The sequence below is a fragment of the Lepisosteus oculatus genome, chromosome 21 (genome assembly GCF_040954835.1).
Source record: "Lepisosteus oculatus isolate fLepOcu1 chromosome 21, fLepOcu1.hap2, whole genome shotgun sequence".
In the NCBI taxonomy this organism is placed as follows: domain Eukaryota; kingdom Metazoa; phylum Chordata; class Actinopteri; order Semionotiformes; family Lepisosteidae; genus Lepisosteus; species Lepisosteus oculatus.
In genome coordinates this window covers 3,857,294-3,879,279 of record NC_090716.1, presented here as the reverse complement: position 1 = coordinate 3,879,279, position 21,986 = coordinate 3,857,294, and the positions used below count along the sequence as shown (strand labels likewise).

At 42.9% G+C, this 21,986-nt stretch overlaps 1 protein-coding gene across 3 annotated transcripts; it reads left to right on the top strand.

Moving 5' to 3' along the window:
- The first annotated feature begins 4,940 nt into the window (after positions 1-4,940).
- spi1b (Spi-1 proto-oncogene b) lies at positions 4,941-21,498 on the top strand. Of its 3 annotated transcripts, XM_015338690.2 has the most exons (7): positions 4,941-5,020; positions 6,050-6,260; positions 7,506-7,596; positions 11,277-11,333; positions 12,563-12,753; positions 17,526-17,679; positions 18,995-21,498. In XM_015338690.2, exons 2-7 carry the CDS (start codon positions 6,219-6,221, stop codon positions 19,312-19,314), a joined length of 855 nt encoding a protein of 284 aa, XP_015194176.1. In that variant the 5' UTR covers positions 4,941-5,020; positions 6,050-6,218; the 3' UTR covers positions 19,315-21,498. The 3 variants fall into 3 exon arrangements, with proteins under 3 accessions (XP_015194176.1, XP_015194175.1, XP_006642774.1); XM_015338689.2 differs by lacking the exon at positions 4,941-5,020 and having other exon boundaries at positions 5,882-6,260; XM_006642711.3 differs by lacking the exons at positions 4,941-5,020; positions 11,277-11,333 and having other exon boundaries at positions 5,883-6,260.
- The last annotated feature ends 488 nt before the right edge of the window (positions 21,499-21,986 follow it).

The window sequence follows — 21,986 nt, the reverse complement described above, 5'->3', positions numbered from 1 at the left end:
ATCTGAAATACATGAATAAGCCAAATCAAATTAGCATCATCTGCCCAGTGCTTTCTATATAACTATTTATCCCAGACAGGAGATCGTTTTATTATGTCAAGGGTCCCTATTTGCACATTTTCTGTACATTTTACATCATTTATTGTGCTTTTTTTTCATATACAGATTTTCTTTGGTGTAGCATTTATACAAAATCCTCTAGACTGAGACTCTGCAGGTTCGATTCTGGGCCAAGTCAGTAGCTGACAGGGATTGCCCAGGTGGCTCAGGTTTGGGATTAGCCCGGCAAGGCCCATACAGTGCAGTGATGTCAGCGCCAGACACACCTCTCCACCAATCAGAGCTGCGCCTCCTGTAGGGCCCTGCAGAGCTTGCTGCCTGTCACAAAGCACGAAGGCACGAAGGGTAGGCGGGTCTGGGGGGCCTGACTCAGTGACAGAGCGTCACTTTGAGTCTTCCTCGTTCTCCCCTTATGGGTACAGGGGTCACCTCTGAGAGTCAAGGCATCGTCGGCCCATCCATGACATGGATCTATCAAGTTAAAAAAAAAGTCAGTGATTGCAATGTTTTATTAAAAAGTAAAAAAAGACGTTTGAGGCCTGCTACATGTCTGTGGAAAGCAAAGGGAAATGGTTACAGTTGAAGCTGGCAATGCCGGAGAGAGTGTTCATCCAGCTGCAGAGATATTTATATCAGTGTTTCAGGAGGCACTAGCTGTACGAGGCTATTTTCAAAACTTCAGAGCAAAATTTGCCCTGGTGTTCTAAAAGTCAAAATGTACATGGTGCTACTCCAACAAGAGACACGCGTAAAGATGCACAAGAGGACAAAGAGCACTGTACGGACGTTTGTGTGAAACAATGCTGGGTTCTGTTTGTGTAACAAGATCCTCAAGTGCCTTGCCTTGCCAGTTAGCTAAAATTAATTTTTTTTTGTTATTTTGAGACCACAAATTGCTTAAAAGGTATCATTGATTTTTTGTTTTACATTTCCAACAGCTAGCAAAACTTTGATCATTTTAGACAGAGGAACAGGGATTTAATGCTTGAGAAAAAATAGATATGGTATATCCTGAGCTTTTCAAAGCCCCTGCTTTGAAACTGGACATGAATAAAGGTCTTAAATTCCTTTACGTATAAAAATTAGTGGCGGAGGAGAGGCTGTACGCACAGCAGGTTTGGGAAACCCACAGTGGTCGCAGGGCATACTGATTTAGACTGCAGAGCTGTGCTTGTGTGTGTGTGCGTGCATGCGTACGCGCGAACATGCAATTGTGTGGTTTCAACAGGTAAACAGCACCTGGTTGCGGTTCTTCGCCACTTCACTGTCTAATCAAAGGCGGTTAATGAACAAAAGCTCTCTCTGGTTTTAAATCCGGTAACCAGGACATATGAGGGAACTCAAGTGAGCCGCATTCTTTTTCATAAACGAGAGGGATTTTTTGCTCTCTTCATTCAATGAGGTTTAGAGATAAAATCAGATAAGAGATAAAAGGTGTGGACTGTCCTCAGCTCGTGTTGCCCAGTTTTCTTTTTCAGGGAACGAGGATGTGTGTCCTCCCAGCCATTCCTGAGATCAGCAGAGCTGAGGAAAATCCCTTCTCTCCAGCTTCTCCCTTAAACAGAACCCCTTTTGTGTGGGAAGATAATGTGAATATCTGTTTGGCTATCTGTCCATCTGCGCCTCTCTCACCTTAAGCTCTAAACATTGGACGAAAATATAAAAGGGCCAAGAAATGTAAACAACAGTTTTAATCTTTTTATTTTGTCCCCAGGAACAATGAATTAAAATCTACTCTGTCACAGACCCTGGCAAAATCCTTAAAATTTAAACTTTAATGGTGTTAATACGTCAATCTCATCACAGCAATTTTCGAGCGCTTCATCTTAGCTTGCTGCTAAAAAATGAAAGCACAAATTAGCAACTTAATGAATACAGATAATGATTTTTTTTCATTATCATTATCACATCTGCTTAAAAATGTTTTCTTATCTTTTTTATGACAGAAAAACGTGTGGAGGATTAGAAGTTTCTTATAATGGTCTTATTAGATAAATCTAAATTTTCAGATTAGAATAATCTCTCTTTGCAACATGCTTTAATATTTTGAATACATTTTTCTGACTTCATTTCTTTCTTGAAAGGACTCAATTACAAAAAAATAGATGCTGAGTCTAAATTCTTACCCTAACAAAATACTCATTACAAATATACTGTGAAAATGTCATGAGAGCCGGCCTCTCTAGAGATTCAATTTCGGTAATATTACTGAATCATTCTATTTCCTGCTGGAACACTTTTGCTTTCCTTTAAGATATTTTGTTTTAGCACATATTAACATTACTGAATCATTCTATGTCCTGCTGGAACACTTTTGCTTTCCTTTAAGATATTTTGTTTTAGCACATATTAACATTACTGAATCATTCTATGTCCTGCTGGAACACTTTTGCTTTCCTTTAAGATATTTTGTTTTAGCATTTTGTTTTAGCTTCAATGTTAATATGTGACTATGTTTTTGAAGGTGGTTAGGTTCTAATTTGTTCTCATTCACCAAACAAGTAAGAGAACAAAGAAAGAAAAGGTTTTTTTTGTTTACGTGCATCTGAAGGAATAATTAAATGTTATGTTCTTCACATGCACTGCAAGTCTTTGAAATAAATCATTACATGGAATGTCCACTAATTGGATGATGTTGGTTGTCTTCCTCCATTAGTCTGGACATCTACTCCTGAGGGGGGAGGTGGTCTACCTGATCCTTAGGGTGCATGATGGGACTTATAATAGTCATGAGGCCAAGTCTGTAGGAGGTGGGAGCAGTGGAAGGCCACACAAACATGAGAAGACCATGCAGGCTTCACACAGAAAGTGCTCCAGCCAGGAACTTAACCCTGAGCCAAGCCCTGTGTGAAAGAGTGCTAACCACTGCATTTCCATATGGCGCCTAGTTTGGTCTAAAACGTCTTTCATTTTATTGTCTCTGGGGTGTATTTTCTCTTGATGGTATCAGCTTAACTGGCGGATGGATCGGTGACTACACAATCAAACACAATTGTGTGGTTGAGATTACAAATGTTTTAGGGCATATTTTTAGTCTGGAGAGACAGATGGTGAAAGTGTTTTCATTATGCTTTTTTGTTTGTTTCTGGAACATTCAAAAACTGCCAGTAAAGTCTCCCTGAATTCCACCTCTCCTTTCAGTTTATTCAGTTACTTCAGCTGTCTTTTAAATGAACATGACTGAATCATGAGATATGCAGGACCCATCTCTCCATTTAAATTCCTATATAAAACCTCCATCCTTTGCTTTATTCAGTTAATTAATTTATTACATTATTGTATCCTCTTTTACTTCAACTATGTGTAATCACGAATCCCACCAAACACATAACACACAATCCAGGTGGGGCTGCACACTGGTGGTGGTGGAGGGGATCCCCATTACCTGTAAAGCGCTTTGAGTGGAGTGTCCAGAAAAGCGCTATATAAGTGTAAGCAATTATTATTATTATTATTATTATTATTATTATTATTATTAACCCAAAGAAATACAACTAACCTCATGTTCGTTAAAAACATTAAAAAAAAACTTAACCCCCATCACCACCACCACCTTAGATCTCTTGGGCCTTATGTATACTTAAAAAAGAATACAACTCCAGTTCCTGTTTATTCTTCGCCAACCTCCCCCCCAGTGATTACTCAAAGGAAACCCTGTATCTCCACAGAAATCTTATCAGAAGAGCCCTGCTGTCAACAGCTACCAAAAACTGGAGTCCAGTCAGAAACACTGCCAGGCCATTATCCCCATGTAAGCATCTCTTCGATGGCAGCTACATGAGTGTCATCCCAGGATTCTGACACAGAGGACCTACAGCATGCAAATCCTTCTCTCCTCAGTGGGGAAATAGGACACAGGGCATGAGTCAAGCAGGACCGAGACACCAAGACATACCATTGTTCTTAGAGTCTCCTCCTAATCTCTGCAACCTTGAGGCTCGCTTGCATTTGGTCTTTATTGGAAAAGAGTGTCACTGATTTTTATTAAGTAGTGAATAATATTTTAAAAATTACAGTATTGTTAATATGCTGCATATAAATTATAAGATAATGTTATATCAAGATACTATATACTTGATACTAAATATTATAGCAAGAAATCACATTAACTAATAATTAACTGCAGTGTCTTTAAAAACAGTATTCATTATTTTCGTATTAAGATAAAGCTCAATGAAGTCATGGTAATTAATTATAGCTTATGTACACATGGCATGGAGAGGCAATAGGACATTACAAGACCAACTTGGATTCCTCCCACAAGCTGTGCTATGCCATCAGTACCTTTAGTTTAAACTATTTGAGGATGCAGATGACAGGCTTTAAAGCCCAGATGTGAAATTTCACGCCTGAGAAAAAATTAATAGAACGGAACATTGTGTATTTAAATCCACTTCATCTTAGGATCAGAAACAAGTGTATTCACTTGCACAACCTTTGAGTTTGGCTTACATAAATTCGATTTTAAATTAATTATGCCACGGATATCATAAATATCCACCAATGTGGACAAATAGGGAAAATAATCATACATTCTATGTGCCTTTATGGTCTCTCCTACTTTAAAATGAACATAACTAGGATACTGTATATAACTTTGCCTATAATGTCAAATGTTACTATAGGCAATTCTCCTGCACCTAGTGTTAAGCCCAGGGGTCACAATGGAGAACAGGTCCAGGAACTCTGACAACAAGCTAAGCCTTTTATTTTACATGAGAAAGAGGACTGTTGTTATATTTCATAGGGGATACATTCCACCTGATCCAAGTTACAGTTAGCTCCTCTAAAAGGAAGAAGTAGCAGTGTTTGGGCTTTGATTAAAAAAGGGAACAAGCCTTTCTCATAACTTCACTTTTAGCAAATGATGTGTTAATGATACGCTATATCCACAACACAGCACACTTATAACAATCATAAAAAAAAACCTGCGAATAACCGAAAGTTGCCCTGATGTCAGGTGAGTGATTCTGTTAAATTCACATGTCAGCAAGGCTAAAGAAATTCTCTTGACTACATTTTTACAGACTGTAGGATGTTCATATGCATAAGGCAATGAGTGCGTTTTCAAAAGATATTTTATACCTCTGTTTTTGAAAAGACGTTGTGATAATGGTCTTTCAGCAGACCATAGTCACTGTCTCTCCTGTTCTTGGTACAGTTTAAAAGACTCGTCAATTTGGATGTTACAGAAGCTTATAAATAAACACCACAGTTTCAGGTAAGGGTTTTATACAAGTATCATAATGCATTTTTTACTTTCGGTTTTATCTGAAAAGTTAAATTATCAGCGGAAATTGGAAACTCTCTTTTTCATGTTTCCATTGTTTACACCTCTCCTTACAGATTCTGATATGAGGTCTTCGAAGGATTAAGGATCTTGAAAATCATTTTATTTGTTCAGAAATAAAACTGATTCTGTAATTCTGTCAAGACGCCCGTCACAGCCCCAAGTATCGTTCTGGCATCACTGCTTAAAAACTTTAACCACAACTTGACAGAAAGTATTTATAAACTGTCCAGCCATGCATGGCATTAGAATTCAAATTTAGTTTTAATTTTACACTGACTGATTTTTAGAATTTGCTGTATACATTTAATTAAAATAACTCAAAGTGATAGATAGATATATAAAATTGGTGTTTATTGTACTAAGGTATTTGGTATATTTGGTAAATACTGTACTTTGCTTCAGCCAAATTTGAAGTGTCTGTGTGTCACGAAAAAAAGGTGAGGCCTGATTCATTAAAATACGCAGACCTGATTTGATTGGCTGACAGCTGATGACACAATTTCAACTCAGATATAGTTGAATCACTATCTCCATCTGACACATCACTTACAATCAGGAACTTTCTGAAAAAAAAGGAAAAAGGGCCATTTTAGATTGTCTTCAGCAACAGCCAGTGTGTTAATACAATAAAAACAGTGTACATGTATTAATCTGACAGGTGTGTAATTGGTTTTTAAACTTGTACTGTTTTTACAGACAACAGGCATTTGTTTTTCTCGGACAAATTACCGACGGAGAAGAAAAGTGGCCTCCCGGTTGATTTGTTGAGAAAATTGTCTTTTGAGTTATGCAATGGCTTCTTGAAGTTTTGAAAGAGACTAAGAAAAGTAAGACTGTTAGCTGATTATTTTGCTCAATCTGCTTGATGCTACATGCACACAGGATGGAGGGATACCTCATTGCACCTGTAAGTACCTCTTCGATTTATTTCTGTAGTTTCGAGCTCTTTCCTGTTAAGCGAAATTATTCCCATGGTAATGGGTCACAGTAAAGAGATTAATTTAAAAAGTAATGTGGAAGGGGATGGGAAAAATAAACTTAATTTATAGTTAAGAGTAAAAAAAAAACAATATTGATGCACTATCATTCTCATCAGCAGTATTAAAACAAAGTTATTCTGTTTGTATTACAGGGTAAACTAAAAGTAACAAGAAAAGGTGATCATATTTGACCTCATTCTGAAATTCAGTACAACTTAACCTTCAAATTTTTAATCATGTTTAAATGTTTTTGGTTTGTCTTGTCTCATACCATTTCCAATTCGCTGTGTACTGTATTTCACACGAATCCATGGGACATTATTTCTGTCATTTGAGGGGATTATAATATAAATTTGCTTTTAGTTTTAATGTTAGCACAATCCTCAGTTCTTTTGATCTTTCAAAAATCAAATAGTAAAATCATGCTTGCATGGATTTTTCTTAGCTTACAGAGTACCTAGTAATGTATATTTGAGAATATAATTTTACAATTTATTGTAAACATATACATTCCTAAAACAAAGAACACTTCAAGGACAGTGATGTTAAAACATGCATTGTCTTGTTATTTTTAGTTTACAATTACTTGTATATTTTCATTTTTGTGTTATAACAACACTCATTATTTATTTATTATTTTCAATAATGTTGTAAGGGTAAACATTAAGTTATTTTGTTGTGTTACTTTTGTTATGTTTATGTGTGACTGTTTAAAAAAATAAAGTGATATCGTTTTAACTTAAAGTGCTTCCACCTTATTGGAAAATACTAAAATGCCCTCATCTTACAGTATTTTAATGCATAGTGCCCATATTTTACAGTCATTTAAATGCATAAAACAACGTTTTGTGTGCGATTCGATTATTTTGTAAATATACATTCTATAGAGAGAAACAGGACATGAAGAAAATAATAAACAAGTACAATATTTCGCTACTTACAGTACTAAGAGACTAATATTAACTATTTTATACTTCACTTGATGCTTGTATTTTAGAAATATTAGAAAAGTAACATGAAGTTGGAAATTTGAACATTTAAAAACAGTTGTCTAGTTCACAACTATTCATGCGAACAAAGTTATTTTTTACAACAGTGTGTATGTCCCACGTCTTGTTGAATAAATAGCATTCTCATGCCGTGTTTCCTGTCCATCTGTTTTATTTCAAAAGTCTTCAGAAGAAATTATTACTTACGATCACGATATCTACCGACAACCAATCGAATATTACCCCTACCTTAATGATGGTGACAGTCATGGAGGTAAGGTTGAATTTTACTTGTCTCCTAATGATCTTTTTGTTTTTAATTTTAACAATAATTACACATATCTTTTAAGTTAAAATGGTATGTGCACAATTGGTTCTGTTTAGTCGTGCGATGATGTAAAGTGGAATTTCTTAGATGGATATATTAATTGTAATGACTTTACCCCCTTGTAAAGGTCACCCACGTACACGGGTTGTTTTGTCTTAAAAGTAAGGGGTTTAGAAAAATAATCTATAACTTCGGTTAGAATACACCTGCAATTTTATTCCAGTAAGTGATTTAATGTAAAAAGAAAAACTGCTGATGTAACCAAAAAGACACCGAAAAAAGGGAAGATATTAATGCAAAGAACAGAAAAAAAGAGGAAAGGAAATGTGGAGTCGCTTAGCAAAGCAAAACCAAAACAAACTCGGAGGACCATGCTGACGAAGAGACATGATAATACAGACCGGACTGAAGAGGAACATGTACTGTAAATACCAAAGGCGTCAAACACCCGCGGCACTGAAGCCTCCTCTGTGTATCGGCATTTCAAACAGGGGCAAACGCGTGTGCTTCTCCAGAGGCTCGGCGTGCATGACCTCCGGTATAATCGCTGTGTTGTGGCTGCTGGAGTTATCCCCAGTCCCCGCCATAAACGGGATCCCAGTCTAACCCTTTCTCTGGGCTCCGTCCGAGTGAATAGAACAGTTGCTGGCTTTTTATGCGGCCAGTACGTGTCTGGCCATAAGTGTCTGGAGATGAAGTGTGTTGTTTTCGTTTTGCTTCAAAATGCAACAGTTGAAGTTATTTCGTATAAATACCTGAGGGGAGCGTAATGGCGCCACTCTTTTTTAGGGGATGGATAATTCTGAGATGCCATGCTCATACGCGGTATACAGACGTTTAAAATTAGCTGTGCATTATCTATCCCTTTGTGTACCGCTTAGTGTTAGACTGGCACGAGTGTCATAACCATGTAATTAAGCACTAGTAGATTAGTGGGTGGTGAGCCACAGTATTTTAAAACCAGTAGGCATGTTTCTAGCTGTAAGGAGCGATCGCTGACTCTGTTCCTCTGGGGCAGGATTCGGAGATTGTGTGTCATTGCCACAGACAGAATATCAGTTTTGCTTTAGGCATTTTTCCCATCTGTTTCCACACGGACGTCTGCGGATTGTTTCTGCAGAGCAACGGGGGGTCTGCAACAGGGATTTTTATGCAGCAGGCGTGGGCAGGGGGTGTAGTCCCTAGTGCTCTTGGACCAGTGAACGAGTCTTGACCGTCAGTCGCAGACACTTTCTTAGTTCCGCACAGCCCAACCGCGGTGTCTTGAATCCGGTGACCGATCCGAAGCGGAAACGCTGGAGGGGGGGAGCGGGGAAGGGGACGACTGGAATAGGCACGGAGCGCCAAGAAAGAGGTCCCGGTCTTCCGCTTGCATTGACCGCGGCCCCGCCGGTTTCCCGGCCTGGCCTTCGGATAGGCATTGCACCAGCGGGGAAAAGACTGCAGGTCGGACACTGTGGTGGGCCCTGCGTGCACCTCTGGGCGGCACATTTTATCACACCCATTCCTGGCCGGATCCAGGGTGGAGAGAACGTGGGATGGAGAATCGTGGCAAGAAAGTGAGGCCTTTCCACATCGAGTGCATCCTCAGCACAGGGCATTTGCATTCTAATTAAATGTATACATCTTTACCCCCTTTCAGCATGTCCCCCGTGCTCCCGAGAGCTGTCATGCAGCTCAGTTGGGCTCACAGTGCTGATGGAAGCAGCTGAGCTAATCCTGCTTTACGCGAGCAGATTTTATGGGAACTCTTTGGATTAACCGTGCCAGAAAACGTCGGCCTCTTGAAATCAGCCCGGCAGATGCCAGAATGTATTTAATGCACTATTACTGTCCTGGTGTCACGTGGTTTTTAATCTGCAGCAACCAGCTGCAGTGAGTCTACAGATGTTTATTTAAAGTGTCTAACTGTAACTCACACCCCCCAGTTCTTTCTGTGACCTCTTGTCAGTCAGTTTGTCACAAAAAAAAAAGCTGCTGAACTGCTATAGGAACACATCTGGGCTGCAAAGTGAAAGATATTTTGAACAGCAAACAGAACACTGTGATTACCTTCAGTGAACTCACGTTCCTGTCCCTGACCTTTTTATATTATACTATGGCAGTGTGTTTGCATGGCTGTTAGCACTGCTGCCTTGCGGAGTTTGGGTCCTGGGTTCGATTCTGGACAGAGATGACCTCTTTTTGGAGTTGCACATTCCCCCTGTGTTTTCTCCATCTGCTCCAGGTTATTCCCACCTTTCAGAGGCATGCTGGAGAGGTGTTAGCCTGTGTGTGTGTCTGCACTGCAATGGACTGGTGTCCTGGCCAGGGTGTGTGTATTCTGTGATGAACTGGTGTCCTGTCCAGGGTGTGGTCCTGCCCTGTGTCCTGTGATGGACTGGTGTCCTGTGCAGGGTGTATTCTGCCTTATGCCCTGTGATGAACTATTATCCTGTCCAGGGTGTATCCTGCTATGTGCCCTATAATGGACTTTTGTCCTGTCTAGGATGTGTTGCTGCTTTGTGCACTGTGATGGACTGTCCAGGCTGTGGTACTGCCTTGTGCACTGTGATGGACTGTCCAGGCTGTGGTACTGCCTTGTGCACTGTGATGGACTGTCCAGGCTGTGGTACTGCCTTGTGACCTGTGATAGACTGTCCAGGGTGTGGTACTGCCTTGTGCCCTGTGATGGACCGGTGTCCTGTCCAGGGTGTATCCTGCCTTGTGCCCTATAATGGACTTTTGTCCTGTCTAGAATGTGTTGCTGCTTTGTGCACTGTGATGGACTGTCCTGGGTGTGGTACTGCCTTGTGCACTGTGATGGACTGATGTCCTGTCCAGGGTGTATCCTGCCTTGTGCCCTGTGTTGGACTGTCCAGGGTGTGGTAGTGCATTGTGCCCTCTGATGGACTGGTGTCCTGTCCAGGGTGTATCCTGCCTTTTGCCCTATGCTTCTAAGATGGACTCCATGGTGCCACAATCCTTACAAGGAAAAAGCAACATCTCCTAATGGATGGATATATTATATATGACCTAATTTAGTGTGAGTCCTGTACAACCTGTAATCTCTTTAGACTGAGAAAAAAAGGCCTGGAAGAAAGACTGGTTGAGGAAGGGTGGGATGAATAGACTTGATATTCATATTGTCTTTCATAGTACACACCGTTCGGTCAACTGGTGCACGTGTTGTAGATGCCTGAGAATTGATTCATAATGACAAGCGCTGACACACTGGGAGGGAAGAGGTTTTTGCTGATGAAAGTGACCCTAATTCTGACCTTGCTGCAAAGGAGAAAAGAGAATTAACAGGAAGAGTGACTTCGCTATAAAACATAGTGTGGCATTCTACCTAATGTGCGATTTTAACTTTAGTTCTTAGAAGCAGTAAAACTGGAAGAAACAAATTCAAAGTACAGTGCTTTACTTTAAAACTTAGACTACAAGATCAGTGATTTACATTTTAGTTACTTTAGACATTTTCAGCATCCCTGTGACATACAGTGTATGAAAAACAAATTTGCCTGTTTCTCACTGTCACTTCAGGGCTGCTTAAATAAATGTGTTGAAGGCAGTGTTGCTTGATCTAAGTACCAGATAAACCAGACCCCCACCCTGTTTTTTTTTTCTGTTTTGGAAAATTCCAGTTAGACCAAGAGGTATGTGCAGCGAGGGCAGCGAGGTGGCAGACAGTGGGGTGAAAGGTAGGAAAAAGCTTGGATTGCATTCCCATATCGCAGGAATTCATGGAAACACCATGCTACAGGCTAGGTGCTCTTGTGCTCCACATGCTTTTGTGTGTTGCTTTTTTATTGAGACGGCTTTATGCCATCAGACACACTCCTGGTTGGACGGCACTGACTGCCTCTGCTGCATCATTTGGGATGTGAGATCCTTTACAGTTTACTTTTAACCTAGGTGGGATGTCATTAACGTCCCTTGAAAGAGAAGGCTGGCGGGTGTTACTGGAAATGTTGCCTTGTTTGGTATCGGGCAAAGGGCATACTGGGACTGGCCACAAGCTCGATGGCTGCCTAAGTCTAGTTCACAGTTTTCTGAGCTGTGACTTTGCTCAGAAAACCTGTGGGTTAAAACGTATAGACAACTTGAGAAATACAATCAAGCTTTTCAATGCCAATGACTAGTTTGACGGTGTAAACGCTGAGACATTTGAACCTCCCGTTCGTCTAAAGTGGGAGGTGTGCATTTCACCCCGGAACACTGTACAATAGCATGACTATTTACATGTTAGGAAAGGTAACTGTTCTGTGCAGGCTGCTGTAAGCGATCAACCAGTAAAGTCACTGAATTTTCCAAATGAATCGTTAGCATTTTAGAAAAGGGGAAAATGCGAATGTAGCTTTTTTTAAGAAACAAATGGAAACTGCCATCCTAGTTTAAGTAAGCAAGTTGCGATTCTAGACCAAAGGACCGATGTCACCGAATGATAGCAGGTGCCTGGTTTGTCGCAGGCTGGGAACCCGAGTGACATCATCACCCTCCTCTGGGCAAAGATAAGCTGCTGGATGTGATGAGCGTCACGGCGACGGAAACAGCTCAGAAATCGAGGGGAGCGGACAAGCGGGTTAACGAGAATGGTTTTAGCGCGGGCCTCACTGTGGTACAGGCCCAGACACAGGTTTCCTGTGTCGCGCAGCCTCGGAAAAAGCGCCCATGGCCGTGGCAGGCATCTGCCCACGTTACGCAGCGGGAGGAGTTTCAGGGACGGCCGACGCATGTTGTCTGCTGTTAGCCATAACGGCGTAGACACAGTCCGGTTCTCTCAGCAGAGCTGTATTTGAAGGACCTCCATGGATCTGAGTGTGCAGGAAGTCCTCCAAATAAAAAAAAAAACCGGAGCAGAGCGAGTGTTGGGTGGGGTCAAAGGTCAGAGTATGACCATGTTAAAGCGTTGTTTTTCCTTGTCTTGCAGAGCACTACTGGGACTACCACCATCACCCCATCCACCCCAGCGAGTTTGAGGGGTTCCCCGAAAACCACTTCACCGAACTGCAGAGCGTGCAGCCCTTTCCGGTACAGCCCTTCGCCCGCTACGGCGAAATCGAACCCGTGCACTCCATAGACCCCGGGCTGAGCAGCACCCACCTCACAATCTCCCCCCAGGTGAGCTCCTGCCCCTCCTGCTGCCCCCCGCGGCCCGACACCGACCCCCTCCCACATCTCCGCGCGGGGGGGGCGTCCCGGACGGGGGGGCGTGGGCGCAAACGCGGAAAAACAGAAAAGGGTGGGTGGCATTCTCCCGGAGACGTTCTTTCCACCAAATCGCGCTGGCGAAAGAATTGGTCGAAGCCAAGGGCAGGGTTTTTACACAGGAAAAGGAAATGGAAATCCATCTGCGAGCAACCATGTTCTCGTTTCGATCTCGTGTGACCGAGCCCTGTTACCAGGCAGCCGTGTTGCAATCGGGCCTGGGAGCCTTCGGAGGCTTCGGGATTGCTCAACGGCATCGGGGGGACAAGTGAGGGGGGAAAAACAGAATTGGAGCACTTTGGGAACGTCAGAAGCTTTTTGGTGGGTTACACAACGAAATACACATCGTGTGCCAGGCAGTCTGGCTGTGAAGTGTCTCAACAACAGCGTCCAGCATAAAGGCAGGTAGTGGAAATATATGCAGAAAGCATGCATGAATAGTCAGCACTTTCTGTGTTTTCTCAGAACAGAAGGAAAGTTGGGTATTTCCATAGTCAGCAACAACAATGTGCCCAAAATGTTCTGGCACTCCTGTCCAGTTTGAAGCAGTCATCAGCTGTCGAGCTTTGTTCAGTGTATATAAAGTACGCCGGGAAAATGTCCTGCTGTAGCTTGGTTCATGACAGACATCCCCTTGATTTAAAACCTCTGATTTTACACAAGACCAAAGGGGAACCGTTAGGATCGGTTGTACTAATATAAACAGCGATAAAAAGTTGCAACACTTGTAAACTTGTAAACCTGCTGTTACCTTCTGTGGGGAACAGTTCTTGCCTACGAAGAAAAGCTACGTTTGTGAATCTTTTTAAGGCACGCTTGCCATTTTGTTTCCGACCCAGATGAAAGCCCAAGTCTGAGCCGCTGACAAATTCCAATTCCAGTACACGTCGACCGTCAGGGCGTTCGTGAAGCGGCTCTGTGGAATGGTGGATTAGTGGGTGGGTTCAGGTTTTGATGAGCCATCTTCACTAGTGCTCATCTTAAGAATCGAAATACATGCTAATGCACCGAGCCTGTCTGATGGCAGAGTATGGACAGGGGGCTTTCAGAGATGGAACTGCCATTTGGGTTGCATGCCACCGACCCTCTAATAAAGCCAAAATAACTCAATTTTTATGTTTCAAGAATTAGAAAGATCTCCTATTTACAATGCCACTCAAAAATTTGACAGAAAATACCCGTCCCACACACACACAGCTGTTTATTTTGTGAACAAATAAAGCTGCAATGGCTTCATGATCTGAGGACAGGCCCATAGATTGTATTCTGCACTAAATTCAGAATTCATGCTTTGGCTGCTCACTCTTCTGAGCTCTTGATGTGCTGTAACAGTTACTTGAATGTTGGTCTCAGCTAGCCTTATAAAAAGGTGATTACAGCAGGGACTTTTAGCTGTTTAAAGTAGATGCCACATTGCAGTGAGTGTTTTTTTTTAATTGTGTGGGATCTGAGCATTGTTTGCTGTGAGATAGCGTTGCCCAACACTGTCTTTTCCTGAGTAAGTGTTGCCTCTACGTGACAGCTCTGAGGGCGACGCCGAATTGTGCAGACTCACTAACCGCTTGGCTGTGGATTTTCATTATTTACCCAATTTTACTGTTCGTTATTGGGACATGCTCCTGGTGAGGGAGGGGGTGGTCAGGGGAGGGGAGGGGCTGTTCCAGGTGGCTTCAAGAAAATCAGTCTCACTAAAAAACCCTCACCACCACGCGCAATATCTGTGAAAGCACAGCACACTTTTTTGAGCATTTTTTCTTCCTTTCCCTTAAATAATTTCGGTAAGTTAACACCAGAACAGTAAGGGTGAGCGCTTTTTATAACAGGGTAGAAGAGCTCACTGTGAGAGCTCCGAAAATTAATCCAAAAACACGAGAGGGCAAAATGTACAAGCTTCTTTTTGCTGGTAAAAACAGTGCTGGGAATAAAACATTAATTTTATGTAGCCCACATGCTTTTTTTAAAGATTAAGACCCTCACTGTGTCTATGGAACTGAAATCCACATTTGTAAGTTAGTATTATGTACTCTTAACTGGAAAGGTGCACCAGTGTAATTTCGTGGATGAAAAATGATGTACTCTGTGTGTCAGAGATATTGCACTCTCTTTTATCTCAACCAGTGAAAACACTAAATGACTAGTTTATGTGGCCATTTAGTAGTGTGGCGTACATCACCCATAATTATACTCTGGTATGCAAATTCAATGTGAATTCAATGTAATCGCAGGGAAATGTGTTTTAGGTTCGTTTTGTGAGTATAGTTTCCAAGGAATCGAGGCTCAGTAGCAATATCGTCGGGAGACAGAAGCTATAGATCATCTTTAAACACGCTAGCTGAATGCTATTTTTAGATTGCTGATTGATTCTAGTTCTCTCGCCTGTTAAGTAACAATCGCACACAAAAGGCAACCACAGGTGAAACAGAAGTCGTGTTATTTCAGAAGCCTCGTTTTAGGGTCCTTAGGGTACTGCTTGTTCACGTGAGTGATAGAAAATGTAACTTGTCGGCGTGTGTTGCTGTTGTTGCCTTTCACACGCAAACTGCCTGGCTGCCCGAAGCTCGTTGACAGTGTGGCCGTGAGGCCACCAGCGCCCAGCTGTCTAGCCCACATTGCAACAGAGGAGGTCTGAGGGCCAGAGACACACGAGAAAACCCCTTCTAGCACCCTGCTTCCCCTTTCGCTTTACAGAGAACCTGCTCTGCCCCCGTCCTCCACAGCAGCGTGTGCCGAGCTGCTGGAGGTACACTTACAGGTGAAAGCCAGATAACAGCAGGAGAAAATCACTGACAACCCCAGGGCACTATCTTTCCATATACTATAGCTAATCACCTGAAGGTAGACTGAACTCAGTACTAGTTCAGATTAATTAAAATGGTATAATTCTACTAATACAACAATAATTAAAGTCATCATTCTTTATGTAAGTATTTTTTTCCAAATGCCTGCCACCTGGGAAGAGATTCGTGATTTTGATAAAACAAAACATAGGCAAAGCTGTGCAAAAAACAAATGGTTAATCACAGATTACGATGACCGACGCTGAATGTTAGAACAACGTTTTTCTTTAACTTAACTCGTAAGCCATGAAAATCATAGACAAATACCAACCAGCTGGGAAGTGGAAGTAATTCTCTCTTCTAGCCTACTCTAAAGCCTTCGTATAATGTTTTATAAGTAACCTGCAGTGCGCTCTACCCCTGGGGTCATCCTCTGTGACTACGTTAGGTCACGGTGCTCTCATGTTCTCCTGCATTGCCGTTGGCACCCGTTAAAGCTAAGGGAACCGATAGCAGATGCAAGCGCAAGACGTCTGCGCTGAATTTACCACGGAAACCATCAGAAAGAGTGATGCCAGACACACTCTGTGGTGCTCCAGTGTCCTTAGTCGCTGCTGTCTGCAGTATGTATGTCTGTACCTCAGATCTTATTTCATTTGTATTTGTTAAGTTGCGCGGGGGCAGCATCCTTATGGAGTGTGCATCACACGCACTCGTGAAAGTGTCGTCGCCTCGCCGGACAGCGGGGTGGATATTCCCCCTCTCTGCGGGCCCCGCCACAGCTCGTTTCCCCCTTTCCCAACATCTGCTGGGAAGCAGAGCCCTAGCCGACGATGTCTGTAAAGGGATAGACGGAAAGGCCTTCTTTAGAGACGGCATTTCGACGATGAGAAAGACCTCTGAGAAGGTCTTAAGAAAATACAGCACAACAGATCACACTCATGTCACCTTGTGAATGTGACAACTGGTTAAGTGGTTTCTTTTTAAGATTATTTTACTCAGTGTTAAAGGGGCCCCTCTGCACCCTGTAACTGTAACAGGAATTTGAGCCAATGTTAAGTGTTTTGAAAGAAGAGAGACAAATGATTGATATAATCACAGCGATTCGCCTGCTCTATGGATTGTGTATCCGGGGACAGCCTGAGCCCACAGAAGTGCAGGTGATGCACTTTTCCAATGCCCAAATTATGTTTTATGTTCCCTTCGGCCACAAGCTCTCTGTCCCCACTCTGTGCCACTGAAATTTGAAATTTGAAGACAAAGTGGTTCCCACAGCAAGACATTTTGCTAAATCCTCTGTAACCACCCTCGCATTTTCTTCTCAGCTTTTAACTTCCTCTTTCAGTATAAGTCTGAGGTCTCGAGTGGTAAATTTCCTATGCGTTTGTGTCTTTAAGAGTTGTGTACTGTAGACTGCTGAATATTTAAAACGTGCCTCTTTGTAGCAATATAGTTTTTAGAAACATGGCTATTTTGTCCACTGAACAAAAAAGAAGCCCAGATTCTTGGATTCCACACTTCAGCGCCACATCCCCATGAGAACTGACAAACTTCAGCAGGTTCTACATCTACCCTCAAATCAAATTTCTGTCTCCTTATGGAATCAAGCGACACAGCTAAAATAAGTGCATTTTCTAAAGCAAACAAAAACCCTGGTATGTTTACAGTCCAGGCAGCAGGGATGCCTTCTCTCTTATCTTATCTATCGCAGATGAGAAGAAGCCATTCAGCCCAGTCTAGCCTGTTCGGTAGTAAGCAGCTGAATGATTCCAGGATCTTACCCAGCCTTTTCTTGAATCAAGCCAGGGCATCAACTTCAACAGCGTGGTCAGGGCGGCTTGTTACACACTCCCGCCACTCTCTGCGTCAAGCGTACAGAAGGCTACAAACATCCCACTGCCGTTTCAGATGCAGTACATGCAGCGCAGGTACCCTTACACCTCCCCTGCCCAGCGCAGCTCCGATGAGGAGGACATGGAGAGAAGGAGCCCGCCCTTTGAGGTCTCAGACGGAGAGGCCGACCTGGTTGACCACCTGCCCTGTCCCACCAGTGGGGAGCCAGGTGAGTGGTGTCCGTCAAGGGATTGCCTTGTAATATAATACCAGTAATTACCACTGAAACTGCAGTCATTCCAATAGATCATTCGTCTGTTTTTTCTCTCTTTTGACACCTTTAACTAACTTTCACTTTGATTTCCTATACTGTACCCCCTTTAGCTGACCAGGGTGTGATAAAGTTGATGATGTGTGATAATTCCCTTATAAACATTTGTGCTGGTAAAAATAAAACGTGTTATCGCAGTTAACATGTACTGTAGTTAACACGTGATGAAACCTGCACAGAAGAAACAGGAAATCCAGGGCAAACCTGCCAAATTGCAATGAAATGTTTAGCACAGGGCAGCTTTCTCAAAGTGGACATAAAAATCAGAAGCTGTATTTTTTACAATAAGGCCGCTGTCCTGCAAAAGGAACCCTTATGCTGTGCACTGAACAAGACAGAGATTATTCTCATGTTATCAGAGATAAGGAGAGAAGCCATACCTTAACATACTGTAAGTCTTGGATCTAGAGTACAGTGTCTTCTATGACACCACAAATGGGTCAGATAATCCCATTATTTCTCATTTTTAACCTTTTTCATTTTTTGTCAATAACCGTTTTTGTAAAGATGTGCTTGTTAGACTACCAGCAGCTACAGTATATCACCTTGCAGCTCACAGCTGGCAGTCCACTGAAGCTCAGCAGGTGTTAGTGGAGCCAGCAGGGGGCGCTCACCCTGCAGTCTGTGTGGGTCCTGATGCCCCAGTATAGTGACGGGGACACTATACTGTAAAAAAAGGTGCCGTTCTTAGAATGAGACATAAAACTGAGGTCCTGACTCTCAGTGGTCATTAAAAATCCCAGGGCATTTCTTGTAAAGAGTAGAGGTGTTACCAAATATCCCATTGGCCTTTACCAGTCATTGCCTCCTAATAACCTCCATCTCTGAACTGGCTTCATCACTCTGCTCTCCTCCCCACTGAGAGCTGGTGTGTGTGAGGGGACTGGAGCATCATTCAGGTGGGGCTGCACACTGGTGGGGGTGGAGGGGATCCCCATTTCATGTAAAGCGCTTTGAGCAGAGGGTCCAGAAAAGAGCTATAGAAGTGTGAGGATTATTTTTCATTGTGCCTTTCATCAAAGTGCATAATTTTTCAGGACGGCTGGTGTATCTACCAGTTTCCAATCAAACCCGGCTCTTTAACAAGCTAAATGAGCTAAACAAGCTAAATGAGCCCAATACCGGCTGGACCGGATCAGTTCCGGCCAGGCAGGTGAGCTTGATGAGGGCGCTGTGCCGGCGCAGTACTCACCAGCCCGCTGTCCCGCTGCAGGTAACAAGAAGAAAATCCGCCTGTACCAGTTTCTGCTGGACCTGCTGCGCAACGGGGACATGAAGGACAGTATCTGGTGGGTAGACAAGGAGAAGGGGACTTTCCAGTTCTCCTCCAAGCACAAGGAGGCGCTGGCCAACCGCTGGGGCGTGCAGAAAGGGAACCGCAAGAAGATGACCTACCAGAAGATGGCACGTGCCCTCAGGAACTACGGCAAGACCGGGGAGGTGAAGAAGGTCAAGAAAAAGCTGACGTACCAGTTCAGCGGAGAGGTGCTGGGGAAAATATCCACCGAGAGGAAGCTGTACCCTCATTTATAAAGAGAAAACTGAGAAAATCAAGAGAGAAAAAATGCATTAAGACTGTTGCCGGAAGTACTGCAGCTTTCATAATCTGTTGATAATTTAAATTAACCTTGCAACATTTTTCTTTTTTTGTTGGTAGAAATTAAATGATACAAATCGGGGCTGTCCAATTCCTTTTGCAGGGGGGCTGACGTGTCTGTAGGTTTTCATTCCAAAGCAGCTCTTGAGGCCAAATTAACTCATTAGGGGCTGGAGTGGATCTATTGAACCCCCAGCTCTTCTGGTGCTGTGTGATTAAAGAGACAAAGAGCACCTGCAGGAACAGCAGCCCCTCCAGGACTAGGACTGGAGGCCCTTCATATTGATGCTTCTATCTGTTTTATTTAGAAAGCAATGAGATCTCCGAAGGCTGCCTTTCTGCTCATACCTGTAACTTCAGTGGTAGAGTAGAGGGAACCTTCATGATTCCGAGAATCAGGAGTGGATCCAGCTTCCCAAATTAGCACTTGCTGTGATCATCCAGTGATTCCAAACCCTGGTCCTGGAGGAACTTGTTTATGCTACACCTGAGATCTTACTCATGGGCTCATTGATTTCTGTTGAGGGCTTATTTGTAAATTTCATTTTATCTCTTAAAAGGCCAAATGGAATTTGTATTGGGTATCAATTCCAATACCGATTTCTGGGTTTGGGGACCCTGAAATGGACAAAACACTCATCATGGGCGTGTCTGGGCCTGGCATGAATCCATCGACCGGTACGATCTTAACAGTTCAGCCAGAAATCAAGCAGAGGAGAGTCTGTGCAGCGGAGCCCCTTTGAAGTCAGATATTTATGACAGGGAAGAAATGACCAAGTGAAACAGCAGCCTGAACCAGCAAGCTGATCACTTAATTCATCAGTTACCACGGTAGTTTTAGAGTTCAGCCGCAAGGGAAACCGGCAGAGATAGTGTTGCTCCAGGACCAGGGGTGCAGCAAGTGGTGTGGGCGGACCAGTAGGTGGCGCTCTTTCCTCTAGCCCACAGTAAAATGTAGTGCAAATCATGGGATAATCATGGCAGAGTAAATAGAAAGACCCTGAGAAACTAACATTCAGGCCTCCGGTAAGAATTATACCGATGTACATTTAATATTTATTACATGAACTGAAGTCTTTCTTGCAGGTGATACTAGTAGCATTAAAAGGTTAACTGGTGCTTTCACTGCCAGCTCATTAGACTGTACAGATAGCTTGAAATCACTGCCTTGTAACACACCTATTACCTTGGAAGCCTATTGAACTGCTGGGTACACACTTGTATCACTATAAGAGATCTGATTTTAGAAACTAGGGCTGTGGCAAATTTAGAAAGGACTGCGCGTTTATGAAATCTCAAAATGAGAACTGAAAATGAACGAGAGGAACTCAAAAGGCATCGGCCTGGACAATAACAAAGAAAAAGTTCACAACATTCCCAGTGTGCCGGGGGGACGTCCTGGCCAACGGCGCCCCTACAGGCCCGACCGCGCATTACCTTCAGTGTTGCCGTTTGTAAAAAACTGCAGAATTTCCAAAAACGTTTGTTTGAGCGAAAACAAAGCCGTTTCTGACTATTATAGACACAGACACAAAGGTGGAATTTCATGTAGCTCCCGGAACTGAAGTGATTTTAATTTTCGTTGTTTTTTTTTAATTACTTGCTGTTAAACATCGTTGTGTTCATTTCTGTTTTGTTTATTTAATTCTATGTAAAGCTCTACGTTTATCTACAGATTCCCTGTATTATATTTTCACAATCCAGTTGCTCTAATAGCTGTTTTGGTAACTAAACAATATTTTACAGTACAGACGACCAAATATGTTTTACAGTTTCGCTTGTAATATTTGCCTTAGAGCCTATATATAAACTATTTTGTATCATTTTTCATTGCACATGAGTTTATTTAACACGCAGTGGCATTATCACTGCAATTGTTTTGAAACAGTCTGGTCGAGCAACGCAAGAGCTTGTTACCTTTTCCCTGCCTTGCGCATCCGTTTTGAGCACACTAGCGTGCGTTCACACGGGGCCGGCAAGTCCGGTCAAAAACTGTAGCAAACCGCTGTTTCGAAAATGCCACTATCTACTGTAGCTTCAGACAACCCTCCCCCCGCTCAGTTTCATCGTCTGTTTCTGGACTGAATCGGCTGATGAGCAGTAGACAGGGCACGGGGGGTCAAAGATAAGAGAACAGCTCCCCCAGACCCCACTAGAGAGGACCAGAAGACCCAAGACGTTAAGACAGGGGCTGGGGGAGAGAGGGGCTTGGTGTGCTATACTGCCCGTATTCCGTGTTAGACTGGCGTGCTGCTGGGACCAGTGTTGGAGGTCGTGTTCTCCCCGGTGCGTTCTTCGCCGGACTCTCATGTATTGTAGCAGTTGAGAGCCCTTCGTTAAAGAGGTGAGGCAGGCAGAGGACGGGGGAGGGAATTGGGCGATGGCAACAGGACGAGCACGCAATAACGCAGTAGAGGCGTCTTATTTTTAGGTGGCTGTTTTTGAAGGTAAGGGGACGCGACCCAGAAGACAAAAGAGACTCGTTTTTTTTTGTGTTAAATTTCAGTCAAGAAAAAAATCTTACCATGTAAGTTCCAGTCTTGGCTACAACGTTTTGGTACCTTAACACATTGGCTTGTTATGGTTAGCGCCGAAACCCAGAAAACAG

Bases quoted from the DNA above. Each gene is read 5' to 3' on its own strand.
- spi1b (XM_015338690.2), top strand. From the start codon at position 6,219: ATGCTACATGCACACAGGATGGAGGGATACCTCATTGCACCT. The intron at 11,334-12,562 runs GTAGGAAAAAGC...CTTGTCTTGCAG, and splicing joins GGCAGACAGTGGGGTGAAAG to AGCACTACTGGGACTACCAC. The intron at 17,680-18,994 runs GTGAGTGGTGTC...GTCCCGCTGCAG, and splicing joins TCCCACCAGTGGGGAGCCAG to GTAACAAGAAGAAAATCCGC.